This window comes from Canis lupus, chromosome 7 (genome assembly GCF_011100685.1).
Source record: "Canis lupus familiaris isolate Mischka breed German Shepherd chromosome 7, alternate assembly UU_Cfam_GSD_1.0, whole genome shotgun sequence".
NCBI lineage: Eukaryota > Metazoa > Chordata > Mammalia > Carnivora > Canidae > Canis > Canis lupus.
In genome coordinates this window covers 21,294,204-21,313,190 of record NC_049228.1, presented here as the reverse complement: position 1 = coordinate 21,313,190, position 18,987 = coordinate 21,294,204, and the positions used below count along the sequence as shown (strand labels likewise).

The following is an 18,987-nucleotide window of genomic DNA, read 5'->3' as shown; positions in this document are numbered from 1 at the left end:
CTGAATGTAATTAGTGCAGGCATCGAGTTCTAGGTAGACTTTTGTCCTTCTACATGAAAAAACCCTTGAACTTATCATATACTATTTACTACTTCAAGTATGACGGTGTCAGAGTCCTTCCACATCCAAATAACTCATTTGCTTATTGGTGATGTATCAGATACTTGATATCATTCTGATTTGGTAGGTCCATGACACTGTTTTACTTCCCACCTCCAGAACATACAAAAGTCAGTGAGTATCATCTTGACAAAGAAAAGAGATAGTGGGAGGGAAGGAGAAGAAAAGATCTGGTTTAACAAAGGACAAACATTAATTGCCAAAAGTAAATACCTAAAAAGCTATATATAGAATATCAGTGTAGTAAGTCATCCTTCCTGAGAAGTGAACAGAAATACAGTTCTCAGCTCGGAGCTGTTTATCCCTAGCTCCCTTTTCTCTTCCCTCCTTCTCTCTGTCCCTTTTCTTTCCCAACCCTCTTCTTATTCAGCAGTCTTTAATATAGTAAAGCCAAGGTAATAACAACAGAAGAATTTTAGTTTCTGTTAATAGACAGGTCTTACTTGCGAGGGCCCAGCTTGTGTGCTCTCTGTGGTGCTTATTCTTTTTCTCCAGCCATGGAAAATCTGCCTTACTTTTGTTACCATCTCCCTACCCATGACCCTTTTCCAGTATTTTAATATTAAGTTTTATTTCATTAAAATAATGTAATAAAGGTCAGCGTTTTCTGCGGTAGTCTAGCACATGTTCCTGTGTTTATCTTAAGTGAACACATAATAAAAATTGGTAGAGTGAGTATTAGTATAGAAGATTTCTAGGTATCTTACTTTGGATAAACACATAATTGAAAAGGTTCATTTTAACCAAGCTGCTTTGTCAGCAGTCATTTATCAAAGGTATTAGTAAGGAGTGATATGAATAGATCATTTGCTATCTTTCTGACCTTACTTTTTATTTAATTTAGTATTGTAAGAAATTAAGTAGTGTCAGGATAGAGAGCAGAAGGTCAAGAAACATGCCTTATCTAGAACTAAGGTGAAATCCACTGATTAAAGATTATTGATCAATTGAGGATTCCAAGCCTGCCCCCCCCCCCCCACACTTTGTCTCATAAATTACCTGTTCATGAGGAATAATTTTCTAAAACAGTATCTTATGTGCTTTATTTCTTTTTATGCCATCATCCTGAGTAGCCCTGGACAAATGAGAGCTCCTCATTTCCCATACTCTGTATATGGCTCTGTAAATCCTCTTTTCTGCCTGCATCTTCTGCTCCTCTTTTACCACTGTTTAAAACTCTATCATTAGGGGGATCCCTAGGTGGCTCAGCGGTTTGGCGCCTGCCTTTGGGCCAGGGCACGATCCTGGAGTCCCAGGATCGAGTCCCGCATTGGGCTCCCGGCATAGGAGCCTGCTTCTCCCTCTGCCTGTGTCTCTGCCTCTCTCTCTCTCTCTCTTTCTCATAAATAAATAGATAGATAAATAAAGAAATAAATATCTTAAAAAAAATAAAACTTTATCACTATACCCTCTGCAATTCACAGTCTATCATCAGCAAAATCAGCTGTTTCTTCCAGCTGTTCTTTGTAGGCATCCCTTAACTTCTTGGTTTCAAGAGAACCTGTATTTTCCCTGAGAATATCATCTTCTGTGAGGTCCTGTCAAGTCATGGCTGTTTTTCTTTTCTTTTTTTTTTTTTTTAATTTTTATTTATTTATGATAGTTATCACAGAGAGAGAGAGAGGCAGAGACACAGGCAGAGGGAGAAGCAGGCTCCATGCACCGGGAGCCCGACGTGGGACTCGATCCCGGGTCTCCAGGATCGCGCCCTGGGCCAAAGGCAGGCGCCAAACTGCTGCGCCACCCAGGGATCCCCATGGCTGTTTTTCTTCCACAGCCTTCATACCATGCTGCTTTTGGAAGGTGCTCTTCCTCTTTCACGACTGCTTCTTGCCCTCCTCCATTTTTCCTAGAAGTCCAAATACTTCCAACCCCTAATCATTCTTCTTCATTTTCTGTTGATTTGAGCTTCTGGCTCATTATCATTAGTTTCAACACTACCCCAGCCTTACTTTGTTATGATTCTAAGATCTGCAGAGATGCTTCTTCCAACACACTGGGTCTCAGGTCCTTGACCTCTTTCTTCCCAGATCTTTTCTTCTAACCTGTCTCATCGCTGCAACTTCTTCATATTCTTAATTGCATTCATTGTATACTCTCCTCATCATCTTCTTACTAGCTCGTCCCTTGTTCCAACAATCCTTCAGAGACCAATGGTCCATTGATACTATTACCTTTTCTACCCCATATACCTCTGATAGCCTCTCTTCCCTCTTCACTCAGCCTGAATTCCATGGTCAGCCATTCTAATTACTCCCTTGCATACTATTTCCTTGCCCTTCTTATGCATTATCACTCTCACTTGGCAATGTGATAGCTCAGTTAAATCCTGTCCCTTCTCTGTCCTGCCCTCCATCCATGCAGCATAATATGTCTGCAGAAAATCACTCCATCGTGCTGATGGTCTTTAAACTAGTGACTGTAAACCTCATGTGAGCCCCTAATGCTACTTAGCAATCACAAAACATTTTCCTAGCTTGATTATTGTCCAACTCTCCTGAACTAGTACTTCTCAATCTACGTGTGGAAAGGACCAGTTTTTTTCTCTACCCAGCTGTGAACAAAATATGATAAAATGAATAGATAAGAAAAATGAAATTTCAAAAAGACATAAAAACACAAGTCCCAATTTTTAATTAGATTTAACCAAAATGAAATTACAATTCAATAAATATACACAGAATAATCATAACATAGGAAAAGAAGAAGTAAAGAAAATTGTACATGTTCATGGAAAGTGTGCTGTACAATGAAACAGACCTATTGATCACACGAGGCATACTTCTCAATTTCTGTACTGTTAAATTATATATTGCAGGCCAATAACATTTGCAGAACAACATAAGTCCTTGGACCACACTTTGAGTGGTACAGTCCAAAATGATTTCAAAATGACTTTTTTTCAGGCCTCCTGGGTGGTTCAGGCAGTTAAGTCTGCTCAGGTCATGATCTCAGGGTCCTGCAATTGGGCCCCACATTGGGCTCTCTGCTCAGTGGGGAGTCTGCTTCTTCCTCTCCCTCTTCCTCTGGGCACACACTCTCTGTCTCTCTCTCTCTTTCAAATAAATAAAATCTTTTAAAAAATTATAAAATGACTTTTTTTTCTACTTCTCCTCTATTCTAATCCTTTATCTATTACTCTTGTATAGCTGGTTATTTTGATGCTTATTTCTTTTTTTGTTTGTTTGTTTGTTTGTTTGTTTTTTGATGCTTATTTCAATGAGAAAACTCAAGCACCCAGAAGAGAACTTCTGATACTTCATTACCAACCATGTACAATGTCTACCCATCCCCAAGCAAGCGTTTCCCTATACTCTGTTTTGTCTCTTTTAACTATAGTTGACCTGTCTACAATCCAGTGATCAGCTCCTCCGTGTGTGCACATTCCATTACTTCTCACCTATTCAAGGATGTATCACTAGCAATTCTCCCCTGCTTCTTTTACATCTTTAATTTTTTGCTCTCTACTGGATCATTCCCCATCAGCATGCTATAATTTTTCCCATTTTAAATGAAGAGATAAGCCTGGATTAATCTCACTTCTATCAACAATTACCATTTCTTTCTCTGCTTCCTTTAACAGCAAAAAGTCTTGAAAACTTTTAAATCCATTGTCTATAATTCTTCTCCTCTCATTCTTTCTTAAACCCGCTCCACCAGATTCTTACACCATTCTGACAGAATTGTTCTGACCTCTACCTCACTAAATCCAAGGGTCAGTTCTCCATTCTTATCCTACTTAATCTGTTAGCAACATTTAATACAGTCGATGGCTCCTTCCTTCTACAACTACTTTCTTTTGGCTTAGACCTCGTGCACTCTTAGTTTTCCTCCTGCTTTTCTGGAGTCATCCTTCCTTCTGAGTCACCTTTGCAGGTTTCTCTTCTCTTTTTTTTTTTTTTTTTTTTAATTTTTATTTATTTATGATAGTCACAGAGAGAGAGAGAGAGAGAGGCAGAGACACAGGCAGAGGGAGAAGCAGACTCCATGCACAGGGAGCCTGACGTGGGATTCGATCCCGGGTCTCCAGGATCGCGCCCTGGGCCAAAGGCAGGCGCTAAACCGCTGCGCCACCCAGGGATCCCGGTTTCTCTTCTCTTTAAATCTGACCAGGGGAGTGCCACAGAGTTCAGTCCTCAGGCCTCACTTCTTTAGAATCTCATCCAGTCTTAGGACTTTCAGTACCCTCTAATGCTGTGGTTCCTAGTTTTATGTCTCGGGTCTATACCTCTCTCTCATCTCCAGACCTGTATATCCATCTGCCCATTACATCTCTACTTGGATATATAATAAACATCTCCAACATGCCTCACGCTGAACCCCTAATTTTTCCAATCCTGCCAGAGGCCATCCCCACCTCCATTAATGATAACTCCATTCTTCCAAGTTTTGAAGGCCAGAAACTTCCCCAGCTTTACTCTGTCCCAGCCATTCTGGCATTGTTAGGACTCTTGAACACATCAGCATGTTCCTTTCCTGCCTCAAGGCCTAAGCCTTACCTTTTTCCTCAAATATTTGCATGACTCACTTTCTCACTTCCTTCAACTCTTTGTAAGCAAAGAGAGCGCACCCTGACCAACCTATGTTAAATTGCAACTTCTCCTCATATCTCTATCCCAAACTTTGATCTAATTACTTGGCTCTGATTTTTTTTTTCCCTCATAGTGTTTGCCACCTTCTGAAATGCTTTATAATTTATTTGTTATGTTTATTGTCTCCCTTCCCCTATGAGAATGTAAGGTTTAGGGCAGGGATTTTGTCTATTTTGTTCAATGCTATATTCCTCAGTGCTTAGAACAGTTCCCAACACCTAAATAAATTCTCAATAAATATTTGTCCAATAATTTTTTTAGAAGGTAAATTATAGACTCTGATTCTGAATATCCATTTCATTAATGTAAATTTGAGAGATGAACCTTTTTTTCTTGTTTTTTTTTTTTTAAATTATTTATTTATTTATTTATGATAGTCACACACACACACACAGAGAGAGAGAGAGAGAGAGAGAGAGAGAGAGAGGCAGAGACACAGGCAGAGGGAGAAGCAGGCTCCATGCACCGGGAGCCCGATGTGGGACTCGATCCCAGGTCTCCAGGATCGCGCCCTGGGCCAAAGGCAGGCGCCAAACCGCTGCGCCACCCAGGGATCCCTGAACCTTTTTTTCTATCTTTTCGTTTTATGTTATAAATCTTCCCAGAATATGAGACTTAATTCCATATATTTTCTAAAAACTAGATGATAATAAAGGAGAAAAATAATCCATAGATGCTTTTCCATTGTTGAATATTGATTCATTTTTATTTATTTATCGAACACCTATAATGTGTGTAGTATTGTGGTTGCAAAGATGTAGTCTTATGGGGACACATTGAGGTAAATTAAAAGCTGTAATCATTTGGAACTTGACAGAGGTGATGACTGTATAACATTATGAATGTACTAAATGTCTCTGAATTATTCATTTTAAAATGGTTAATTTTAGGTTAAATGAATTTTGCCTCAATAATTTTTTTTTCAAAAATTATAATATAACCATAAGGGGAAGATTAACTGACATATTGCCTGGGTGGGTTGTGATGTGAAATGAAGAACGCCAAGAAAGATTTTACAGAGAAATTTATGATTGAGCCATGTCTTTAGGGACAAAAAGAAGCTCAGCTGGAAGAAAAGTAGGGGAGGATATTCCAAGTATGTATAATGATACAAAGTCGAGAAACATCTCTTTGGCAAACTGCAAAATGTTCAGAATTCTTGGAATAAAGTTTGCAAGAGGAAAAAAAATATAGCCGATAGCTGGCAAGAACCAAATAATAAAGTGCCTTTGAAGGCCATGCTAAAGAATTTGGATGTTTTTCTGGATGTGATTTAGACCATGGAAAGGTATTTAACAGGGCAGTAACATCATCAGATTTGCTTCTTAGAAAAGTAACTCTGTTGATCATGTGGAAAATTGAGTGAAAGGGATTGGAAGGAAGTACATGAGTTAAGATGACTATAGTAGACCTGGTAAGGGATGATGAAGGGATGATGAGGGTACAAAGCAGATACAGAGACAGTTTAATGCCCTGAGACAGGTATATTCTACCGTTAAGTTGGAAAAACTGGATTAAGTCTCTCTGATAAGAAATTGTAAAGTCATTGCTGTACCTGCTTCTTAAATGATAAGCTTAATATATTGTTAATTTCATTACAGGAAAAGATTAGAAACCCACTTTTTTTGTGGAAGGACCAGAGTATGCTGTCACTTTTCTACCTTTCACCCACATTATCATGAAGAGTATAACACTTACTCTTGAATTTTGCATTGAAAATATAGAATTCATTGAAAGAAAGGAGTTTAAGGAATTTCCTTCTAAAATTACCTAAAAATGCTGTTTTAAACCTTAATCAACTAATCACCAGGTTGTTTACTGCTGTCTTCAAAAGATAATTAAGAGGTTCTATAAGGATTTAAATGAAGCCTTAGCCAGGCACTGCTGGAATGTAGGAGGATTATATTAGCCTAGTATCACTCATGTATTCAGTGTGTGGGATCTTTTAGTGCTCTCTCCTAACTCTGCATGTTTCCTGTCAGAAATGGGAACAAGTCTGCTTGGGGGATATACATGAGAAGGGTGTTAAATACACCACTTACCAATTTGAGAATATAACAGAAGGGTAGGTCTGGGCAGAATGCTGAAAGAAGTCTGCCAGGAGTATCACCTTGAGAAATGACTCATTGGTTCAGTAAATTGCTTCATGCAAATTGTGCCAAATAGACATTGCTTATGTGTGTTATGAAATATACTTCCCCGCCCGAATGCCAGCAAAGGCCCCAGCTGGCTTGGCACCAGCCCAGTTCAAAGAGGGTGTAGGAGGCCATTTGAATTCCATTTTGCTCGCAAGAGATAAGACCAAGTAAACGAGAGATTAGGAGTGGAGGGAAATGGCAGAGAGACAATCATGAACCCTTCAAGGTACAGCCAGCATAAAAATACAAAAAAAAAAGAAGCTAAATATGTGAGTTTCTTTCTCTTGGCAATAATAACCCATTAGGAAGGATAACCGTGGCTCCATTTTTCTCCATTCAGACTCTACTTTCTGTAGTTGGAATTTTGAAAGCTGGATGGTAGCATATAAGCAGCAAGGTACTAATAATGCAATTTAAAAATATCTTAGAATATTTTTATTGCTTTTGGAAAGCATTACTCTCATTCAAATATGTTGATGAAAATAGCATTTAGGCTTTGTGCAAACAGCCAAAAATCAACTATTATTTATCCTGGGGTAAACTACTCATGGCATATTTCATTCAGAACCATTTTCAGGCTTTTCAGCAGATACATAGTGTGCCCCTGTGAGTGAATTTACTAGCTAGGAGTTACAAAGAATAAAACACAGTTCCTTCCCCTTTCTCTCCCCCATACCAAACTTAGTTGTGGAAATAAGACAAATACTTTTTAAATGGCATTTGATAAATAGCTAAAGTAGAGAAAGAAATTCATTTATTCTAAAGGACCGTAATCTGTGTCATTAAGATGCTATTGGCAATGGGTCATTACCAAAGGAAGCTTAAGAAAGGAAGGGATTTGATCAAAGCTATATGTTATGAATATTAATCTGTAGACTGGGAAGAGGGAGAGATAGGAAGGAGACAGACTAATGAAGAGACGACCATTCATCTGATCTAAAAACTGAAATAGTTTCCCAGTGCTTCCTGAATTATGTATGACCTGGTATTAAAACCCTCCCAATGCAATCATAATATATTTTTGGGGTTTTAGGTTTTACTACCCTTCTAGAGGCTCTAGCTAAATTGGCCTACTCCCTGTTCCAAAACAAAAGTTGTGTGTTTACCACTTCTTGGCCGATGGTATATTTTTTCCTTTGCCTAACATAGCCCCCATCTCTAGCTACCAAATATTCCTTATTTGTGGATTGGGGCTATTTTTTAAGGTTTGGGGATTGACTAGTAAGGTATAAGCTGTTGACTTACATGGAATTAGTTGTACAAACGAATAATTATAATTCAGTGTAATAAGTGTAGTGACAGAGAAAGATCCGTTATTGGAGGAAACTCAAGAAGGTATACCGTAACCTTCCCTTAGGGGATTAGTAGGAGGAGAAGATTTCTGGAAGAGGTAATGCCTGTCCTAAGCTTTAAGATGAATTAGCAGTTTACTGGCAGGTATAGATGAGAAAAGAAAGTGAGGAAAGATATTTCAGGCTGAGAGAACCAACTAGAACCAACTAATAAGCAAAGCACTGAACTACAAAATAGGGAATATTTTAGGGAAATGAAAGCAATTTGGTATTCCTAGAATGTAAAATCTGAATGAAGCCGGACACTCAGACAGTAGCGAGATTGTGGAAAACCTGGTATATTCTGAAATAGGGAGCTTGCACTTACTCTGTTAGATAGTAGTTTTAAAACACTCTTGTAGCAGAACCTTTTCTTTGTGGAAAAGCTTATACAAAAGCCCTGTATAACAGATAAACTCAGAATTATGCTCTGGTTGAAGCAGAGAGCTACCTCCTCACTGTCAGATACTTCTATACACAAACATCTGGTTAGTCCTTTGAAAGCCACTGCTGGAGGTGAAGGAGAACAATTGAAGGGCTTTAAGCCTCAGGATGACATGATCAAATGTGCATTTTGGAGATATTCTGATAACAATATAAAGGATAGATTTAAGAGGCAGAATATCATCAATGAAGAGACTGTATTAGTAGTTAGGATAAGAGATAATATGAGAGTTTTGGCACCAGCTATGATGGAGTAAATGGTATAAGACTAGCCCTCCCATTTGCAAAACAAACAAACCAAAAAACCCATAAAACTAGAGATTTTAGTATATATATATTATATATATAGATTATATATATAGATTTTATTTTATTTTTATTATTATTTTTTAAAGATTTTATTCACTTATTCATGAGAGACACAGAGAGAGAGGCAGAGACACAGGCAGAGGGAGAAGCAGGCTCCACGCAGGGACCCTGACGTGGGACTCGATCCCGGTTCTCCAGGATCAGGCCCTGGGCTGAAGGCAGCGCTAAACTGCTGAGCCACCCGGGCTGCCCTAGAGATTTTAGTATATATATTATATATAATGGTTTCAGGCATTGGACAATACACAGCTAAAGACAGTGATCAACCCCATTGCCCTGGCTGTCTGCTGTATACCATTTCCCAAATATGGTCCTCCATCTGAAGTCCAAGCAGAGTGCAGTAGTCCCACGAAACTGAGGAGGCAGGGAGCAGAATTCTGCAAGTGAAGGTGCTAGAATCTGCTGGAAAGAATACTGGCACGTCTTTGGCCAAGGGCCAGACTACACTTGGTCAGGGCAAGTCTACCCAGGTTTTCCAGAGAGCAACTGATATGTTAAGAACAAAATAGAGATACTAGTGATTGTACTAAACAATGAGAGACTTGCCTCTGCCAGTGAAAGACCTTTTTAAAGCCTTACCACCCCAGGCATCCAGCTGAGAGACCAGAAAGATCATGACTCAGAAATGAAGAAGTTAAGATTTAGTAAAACTAAGTGATTTTACTTAAGTCTCTGCATTCATACCTCCACACCACTTAGTACTGGTGGTCAGCGATTAATAAACAAATAATTAAAGCTGGAGGTACTGAGAATAGATCAATGGTTCTCAGCTTTGCTTGCACATTAGAGTGACACGGGAAGTCTTGAGTTTTCAGTACCCAGACTGCACTCCAGCCCCTGAGCTCAGAATGTCTAGGAGTGGTCTACGTGTCTGTTTTTTTTTTTTTTTGTTTTGTTTTTTTAATTTTTATTTATTTATGATAGTCACACAGAGAAAGAGAGAGAGAGGCAGAGACACAGGCAGAGGGAGAAGCAGGCTCCATGCACCGGGAGCCCGATGTGGGATTCGATACCGGGTCTCCAGGATCGCGCCCTGGGCCAAAGGCAGGCGCCAAACCGCTGCGCCACCCAAGGGTCCCTACGTGTCTGTTTTTTAAAGCTCCCTTCGGTGATTATAATTTACAGCCAAGGTTGAGTGCTTCTGTTATGGATGACACTTTGAGAAGCTTAGCCAGGATAGGAAGGAAAAAAAAAAACCACACCTTAGGGCAGCAATTCTCAACTCTAGTAAGCATAGGAATCAATTGCAGGTGTGTTAAAACATGCATATCTGAGCTGCACCCCTGGAGTTTCTGATTCAGTAGATTCAGGGTAGGGTCTGAGGATGTGTATTTCTAACAAGTTTCCAGATGATGCTGATGCTGGGGCCTGGATGCCCACTTGTTTTGAGAGCCACTACTTAAGGAGATAAGGAAGCTGGAGGAAGTTTTTTTTTTTTTTTTTTTTTTTTTAAGGATTAAAAGGTCCTAATGATATAGTAGACCTGAACATTTTTAAAGTGTTCTTTAGGAACTGCTTTCTTTTCTTTTTTTTTTTAAGTAGGATCCACATCCAACATGAGTCTTGAACTCATGACCCCCAAGATCAGAGCCCATGCTCTACATACCAACTGAGCCAGCTAGGTGCCCCAGGACTGCTTTCTTTTGCTTAGTGTGATCTTGGTTTCCTGTACTTGACTATCCATGTCTTCTGTATGTACTGAGATGGAAATCGAAATGAGTTTCTATGTAATTCTAAATAAAATGAAAGAAGATTTTGCAGACAATACAGAGGTATATGTTATATATATAATGTTTTCTAAGTAACCTGATTTATTTGTGCCATTTTGCTCTTTATTGTCATGGATGGTTTGGAACTAACAGAGGACTAGGAGTCAGAGATTCAGTTTGACTTTGTTACTAACATATTTTAGATACCTGAGAAGCCATTACTTACTATGTTCTTTCCACATCTAAACTGGAATGAATTAAGGGACGCCTGGGTGGCTCAGTAGGTTAAGCGTCAGACTCTTGGTTTTGACTCAGGTCATGATCTCGCCATCTTGGGATCAAGTCCTGTGTTGGGCTCCACGCTCAGCATAGAGTCTGATTCAGCTTTTCTCTCCCTCTCCCACGCTCTCCCACGCTCTCTGCCCCTCCCTCTGCTCTCTCTCTCACACACAGTCTCTCTCTAAAATAAATAAATATTTAAGATGGAATGAATTAAAGCATTTGACACCTCCTCCTCCCTCCTCTGAAGAAAAAGGAGGACTCAGAAACACAGTATAAGGACAAAAAAGTTAAAAGAAAAAGAAAAATTCCCCTCATGTTTTAAGACTGGGAAGATATGTAATATTTAAGGACTTAGTATAAATGTGAACTAATAAACTAAATTAAGGCAATCAGAAAGGACAAAATTGCTTTTCTAAAATTGACTTTCTAAAAACTGATCCTCTGGCTATGTTCTAAGATTTGTGAACTCCAAATTAGTTCATTTGAAGATACTTGGAATATGATCCCTCTAATTTTCAGAGCAGGTCAGTAGGTTTAAAAATTATTTTAGGTAAGAATCAATCAATAGTGTTGTGAAAGTAAAATATTCTTTTTTTTTTTTTTTTTGAAAGTAAAATATTCTTAAGAAACGCTGGTTTAGAATAAAGGTCAACACTATTCTCCCTTATAGCTTGAGTCAGAGATTCAGTGCCCTAACCTTTAAAATGATAGTTTGAATAAAACCTTTGATCATATATTAAGTTTCAGGAGTGGGAAACAAAGAATCTACATTAAAACTTTGACAAAGGGACGCCTGGGTGGCTCAGTGGTTGAGTGTGTCTGCCTTTGGTCCTGGGATTGAGTCCCACATCAGGCTCCCTGCATGGAGCCTGCTTCTCCCTCTACCTGTGTCTCTGCCTTTCTCTGTGTCTCTCATGAATGAATAAATAAATAAATAAATAAATAAATAAATAAATAAATAAATAAATAATAAAAAATAAAAATAAATAAATAAATGAATAAATAAATATTTTGACTAAATAAATAAAATTTTGACAAAATAGTTGTGTGAGTGAATTTTAGGCCCAAGTAAGAAGTTTGATATATTTTATTTTTATCTTCGTTAGATATGTTAGACACAAAGTATATGATAATAGAAGCCATTTCTTCCTTTTTACTGGATATGGTCAGTATAAATTTCCACAGAAAAGATCATAATAGGTTATCTCTTCCTAAAGTATAAAAAATAACCACTGTCTTTTTTCTGTGTGGTGTAGGCTCTCATTATATCAGATAATAGGCATTTTTAGAGCTATCACAAAAATGGTTGTGTTTATTTAGGTTCATCTGTTTGTTCAAAGATTGAAACTAATTTTTTTTTACAAAACTTACCCCCATTCTATCCTACTTTGAAGGCAGGTAGAGAATACATTTTTGCCTTTCTTACTAGGAAGGAATTATCTAACTTCTTGGTACTAGTCTTTTAATTATTTAAGTAAAGATAATATAATTTCTATTCTGATGATTTAGCTTACTGTTCGTAAAATCTTAAATTACAGAGTACTCTTGGAAGAGTTCATGTCTTTATTGATGCTATTATTCGATCTCCCTTAATTTTTAGAATTTTATCTTTCTTCATTCTGCCTTGTAGTTTCTCAATGTGCTAGTAGTAACCATAGTTACAGTAATGAGAAAATGGGGACTTTTTGGTCCTATAAAAAGTGTACAAACTTTCAGATTGTACGAGGACATAAGGACTTTGCTCTTTATATTCTCTGTAACATAGAGTTTCCCTTGCTATCATCCCCTTGATCCCAGTCAAAGGAGTTGCATTACTGAGGCAAGGCAGGAAGCATATACAGTTAAGCCTGTATCTATCCCAATTTTATTGGATTAGTTAATGTCATATGTGTTCCCTGTAATCTTTGGAGAAATAAATTATTCCTTGTCTGTAAAAAGGGGATGGGAAAAAAAAATAAAATAAAAAGGGGATGGGAATAGTAATGGCTTGCTCATCATGTCACACATGTAAATTCCTTAGCCTTGTACAAAGTCAGCACTCAGTGCTAATCATTATTATTGAAATTTGTTGAAATTTCAGTACTGGAGCTAGAGGAATGGAAACTATGTTTAATTACTGACAAATTCTGCCAAACTATATAAGTTATTACCCATACTATTGTTAATTCTGAAAAAGGTTACTGGTAAAATATCTTTGTAAAAAGTCTGTGCTCTTTACCACTAAACTAAAATGATTTGATCTTTTAGTATGTTACCAAAAAAAAAGGAACTTAGGGTCATCCCATTACTTTACAATGATAACTTGTAAGTTTTAAGATAGTTATTGGTGTTAGAGATCTTTTGTACCATTCATAGTTGTTTTTCTATATATACAAGCAACACTTGCTATGTTCCACTGAAATATGTTTTATTAACTATCTCTAAGTGCTTAACTGTAAAATTGAAAAAAAATTGGGTGATTTTACTACTCTTAACTAACAAAACCTTCTTTAAATTGAGTTTTGGGGCTAAGTCTCTTTGGTTGGCTTTTATTTCCATTTACCTTATTGGGCATTGGCTAGAATTGGAGCATGTGGACTAGTTACTGGTGTATAAGAATCTTTTATTTGTGTGGGTGTTTTATTTGGTTTTCATAGCTCCCAAAGCAGGCACACACCTGGATATGACTTGTCTGTACTGCAGGTAAGCTAATTTATATGCTCACCTTTCTTGATTTTACAGGTTTCTTTTTAAAGAAAAACTTCCTGACAAGGGGTTGGTAATATCTTACCATTGTAAATACCTGATTTCTATGTTTCATCTACTTTGCTCTAATGATTACAAACTCCTGTCTTTATTAACTAAAAATATTATTCAGTCAGAAGGTAGTTATGGCAAGTTCACTATTAAGTTTCATCTCCTTTTTCTTTTGGTTCACTAGATACCTGTGGAGGGAGGACAGGAGCAGCAGACAGATTCCACCAAAGGGCGATGCCTGAGGAGAACCGTCAGTGTCCCTTCCGAGGGCCAGTTTCCTGAGTACCCACCAGAGGGCGCCACCAAACTGGGTATGCTAATAAAAGGAAAAAATTCCTAACTTTTATCTGGTAATTTATGGGCTTGTTATTGTGTGTTAGAATAACACAAAACATCCTGCTTTTCCTGTTAAGTAAGTGCATTGAAATATTATATGTTAACATAGAGTTAGTAGTCATAGAAAGTTCTGTTCTTTACAATCAAGTGGCCACAAAGTTATTTTGCAGAAAGAAAATTTATCTGAGTGCTAGTACCTTTGCTATACAGTCCTAAGTCATGTGTTGTTTCTGAGTTTATTCCTTGGCTTTAAATTTAGAAAGAGCTTTAAGTGATCTTGTTGAAGCACTAAGATTTGTGGGGGAGCCAGTATTGTGTAGAAACTTGGTATTGAATAGTTTGTGTCCTGTTCACACAGCTACTGATGTTGCCTTATGTAATGTTGGATCAGGCTAATTTGGATGAGCTAATTTTGCATGTCCCACATAAGTTATATTCGTGGTTGGAGTGGGTGACAGAAGGGAGAAATGGGAAAAAAAAAAAAAAACCCATTCGAGTTATACACCATAGGAATTAATGTCAATATCAAAACAACTCTCCCCGTTTGCTACCAAGTCTGTTCCATTTGATGTTTTGTGTGCTTACCAGTGGATATTTAGGTTATTAGACAGGTCAGGTAATTTTAAAGAAACATAATTAAGATTAAATAAATAATTTGAAAAGTAGGGAGTGCTTTGGTATTTTCATTGTTGTATTAATATTTGCTTAGTGAACCTAGTCATTAAATCATAGACATTTGATAGGTAAATAATAGGAAATCATTTATAGTCTCTGTATTGTTTAATATGGATCTTTATGTACTTTTGGTTGTATTTTTGAAAATCAGGGTTTGGTTTTTTTGGGGGGGTCCCCCCCATTTCTTCATTTCATTTTCTAAATGGAACTCAGAACTCGTGGTCAGAATCTGGATTCTTTATTTATTATTATTATTTTTTATCCTGTAACAATTGTTGCTAATTTCTAGAAATTGGACAAACATTTTTCTCCAAGGAGTCATACTCGGAGAAAATCAAGATTTCCTCTCATCTTATTTCCACTGTACTTCTTTATTTTTTTAAAAAGATTTTATTTTATTTTTTTTTAAGATTTTATTTATATATTCATGAGAGACACAGAGAGAGAGGCAGAGACGTAGGCAGAGGGGCAGGCTCCATGCGAGGAGCCCAATGTGGGACTCAATTCCAGGACCCCAAGATCGTGACCTGAGCCAAAGGCAGACACTCAACCACTGAGCCACCCAGGTGCCCCCCCTCCCCACCCCCCCCACCGTACTTCTTTAGCATGTGTTCAAACCAGTTTAGGTGAGCCTAAATTATGTTGCAAACCTGTCTGGGTGTAACCATTTTAGCCTATTTATATATTTCACATAGAAGTTCTTTGTGGCTTGGACTGGCCCAGAGTCACCTTCTTTCACCTCTTTTGCTGTCATTATTTGTAATGTTATGTTGATGACTCTCTTTGCCACTTCTCCAGGAACTTTTGACCCACAAAAGTCACTTAATTTTGAGGATATGTAATCATAGTCTGGAAGAATTATTGCCATTTTATAGAAGAGAGAACTACATAGTAATTCTTTAAAAATCTCCACCATTCCAGGTACTGGTCCCAAAGATAAACTAAGATGAGTGGCCATGTTATCTAGTCCAGAGCCAACCTTCTGCCCCTGTCCTTGACTACAAGTATGGTAGCCATCTAGATTCATGGGGTCCATGACCATTTTTGGAGTGGTTGTCTTAAATTAGCACTGGAAGCTGTCATTCATAAGTACCAGAGGGAAAAAGACTGCTTTTAGAGCCATTCTTCCTTACATGACAGTCTAATGTTGAATTAGATAATTATTCTGTTTTTTTTTTTTTGTCTCCTAGTGGTTTGTCTTTAGGCAAAATTTTCTATTGTCAAATATTTAATTGAGTAATTGCTGTATATGTAACATTCTATCTCAATACCTAAGAATGAAAAAGGATATAAGATTAGATTTCTGCCTTTGGAAGATTCTTATGTAGTTAGGAAGATAGATAGCTTATTGATGACTAATTATAGTATGTGTTATTACTGTGGTATATTATGTTGTGTGGCTTTTATTTTTAATTTTTTAAAAACCTTTCACTTATGTAACAAATAGTTATTGAGTGACAACTATGTGCCAGTTGCTATTCTAGGCACTCAAGATATAACAGTGAAAAAAAAATAAACAAAAATCTGTCCCTTTGTGGAGCTTACATTCTATTGAGAGTAACAGACAATAAGCAAGAGTAAGAAGTGAAATATATACTGTGCTAATGGTGATAAGTACAAAGAAAAAATAAAGTAGGGAATGGAGATAGGACGTGTCAAGGAAGTGTAATTTTAGCTAAGGTAACCATGGCATGCCTCTTGTTAAGTGACATTTGAGTAAAGATCTGATAAAATAATGACCGTAAGGCATGTGGATACTTGAGGTTGAGGTATTCCAATCAAAGGAACAGTTAGTATAAATGTGGAAATATGCTTGGGGTGTTCTAAGAACAGCATACATGCCAGTGAGGCTGGCATGGAATGAACAAGGGGGAGAGCATCATTGAGCTCTTTGGCAAGCAGATCAAGATGGTGTTATAGGTCATCATAAGGGCTTTGGTTTCTGCTTTGTGAGATGGGGAGCCACTGACTTCTCTGGTAAAAGTAGGGATGCAAGAATGAGAGTTCAGAGACCAGTTTGGATGCTATTGCAATAATCTAGATGGGAGATGCTAGGACTTGGGCCACAGTGGTAGTAGCGGAAGGGCTGAGAAGTGACCAGATTCTGGATTTGAAGGTAGAGCCAACAGAATTTGCTTATTGGCTTGGATATGGGGTGTAAGAAACAGAAGAATGAGCTCTTTTGGTTAGAGCAGCTAGGGGAATTAAGTTCATGGAAAAGACTGGGAGAAGCACATTTGAAAGTGGAATTGACCAGGAGCTTAATTTTGGACATACAGAGTTTGAAGATCTTTAATAAGACACCCAAGTAGGAATATGCAAGTATGGAAATCAAGAGAAAAGTACAGACTGGAGATAGAAATTGGAGGCCTCAGGGATGCCTGGGTTGCTCAGCGGTTTAGCACCTGCCTTAGGCTCAGGGCATGATCCTGGAGTTCCGGGATCGAGTTCCACATCAGGCTCCCTGCATGGAGCCTGCTTCTCTCTCTGCCTGTGTCTCTGCCTCTCTCTCTCTCTCTCTCTCTCTCTCTGTCTCTCATGAATAAATAAATAAAATAAAAATCTTAAAAAAAAAAAAAAGAAAGAAATTGGAGGCCTTTAGCAAATAGATGGTATTCAAAGCCATGAAGTTAAATGAAACCCCCAGGGAAATGTGTGTAGGTAGAAGATGAAGCACTGGAACAACATTTAGAGGTTAGGAAAATAATGAAGCATTGGCAAAGAGAAGAAGAATAAAAATCCATAATTTTGTTTCCAAATAAGACAGATGAGTCAAGTGTGTATGGGGCAACCCTTTCTGATCTTGCACAGTTGTTGTACTTCGAGCTCTGGATTCTCTTTGTTCTCCAGTAGAGGAACCCCAAACACTGATCAGTCTTTGCAGAGGTAAAAATCATAGTATACACTTTGATTTCAGGTGAGGCAGTCACCTACAGAGAAATGCCCACTCATGAAAAACATGCCCCTTTTACTGTACTTAAGAGAATTTATAACAGAAAGGAGCTCTGTGACTGTAAAGGATACGCGAAGAACTTTTATAGTGGTTGCCAATTTAACTGTACCTCAGAGATTTTGAACTGGTTAAAGAGCCTTGGCACGTAAGAAGATGGGAAGGTGTATATTTGTGCCTCAACACATTGTTTAACATGAGCAAATTTACACTGATGAGAACCTAATAAATGTCAGAAACTTAGGGAAAGGAAGTATGTATGAGGTATGAGGCAGCAGAGTGGGTATTAGTTAAGCATAGAATGTACTTCTTGCTCAGTCCTTCTCAGACTCTTGCATTTAGCAGTTTAAGATTACCCATTATTATTATGCATACGGTGGCATTTGACATAGATTTTGAGACACCAAATTCTTTTCTACTGAAAACGAGATGTTTTCTTAAGGCATATGAACCTCATCTCTAGAGCACCCATCTCCAGATTTAGTAAACCTAGAAAAAACTACCTACCCTTGGTGACAGTATCCAGATTTTAATTTATTCATGAAAGACTTTCCAAATTCAAACCATGCAAAGCATGATTTGCTCGAATATTCAAAAGGAAAATAGTTCTTCAGATATTACTTTATTTGCATACTAACAATATTGGGCAGTGTATAAATTGACCGCATGGACTAGAACTAGTAAAGATTAATTTTCAATGGAGATATAACCTACGTGGATTCAGCCTAAAGAAAAAAAAAGCCTGGGTGACTCAATTGGTTCGGTATCCACCTTGATTTCAGCTTGAGGTCATGATCTCAGGGTCATGGGATTGAGCCCCACATCGGGCTTTACGCTCAGGGTGGAGTCTGCTGGTCTACTTGTCCCTCTCCCCTTGCTCCTCCTCCTGCTCGTGCACTCTTTCTCTCTCTCAAATACATACATACATACATAGAATCTTAAAAAAAAAAAAAAAGTCATCAAATACCTTCCAAGAACACTGTGAAATAGGGAGAAAGGGGGAAGCTGAACAGTGGACAGCATTTTCGTGAAGTGTGCATTTACAGAAGAAACTGTATCTACTACTGCATCTTGTTTATGCCTGGCTGGTGGATAGCACACAGGAGAACCAGGAACTCTTGTCTATTCTGTTTGTTGCATTACTCTGACCTGTCAGGAAGGTTCATGGTCACATGCTCGGATGGGCAAAGCAAAATTGGAGCCTGAAATGAGTAATAAGAGTACTTGTTTGTAGATATCATCATAAACATGATAAACATAACATAAACATAACCAAAATTATCTTTCTAATTAATTAGAAAATGC

At 37.9% G+C, this 18,987-nt stretch overlaps 1 protein-coding gene across 7 annotated transcripts in view; it reads left to right on the top strand.

Moving 5' to 3' along the window:
• RASAL2 (RAS protein activator like 2) overlaps window positions 1-18,987 on the top strand; it is a 347,984-nt gene that overhangs the window by 167,768 nt on the left and 161,229 nt on the right. For all 7 annotated transcript variants that reach the window (XM_038542405.1, XM_038542404.1, XM_038542403.1 and 4 more), the window contains exon 3: window positions 13,906-14,032. In XM_038542405.1, coding sequence (XP_038398333.1) covers window positions 13,906-14,032 — 127 coding nt within the window. The remainder of the gene's footprint in view (window positions 1-13,905; window positions 14,033-18,987) is intronic.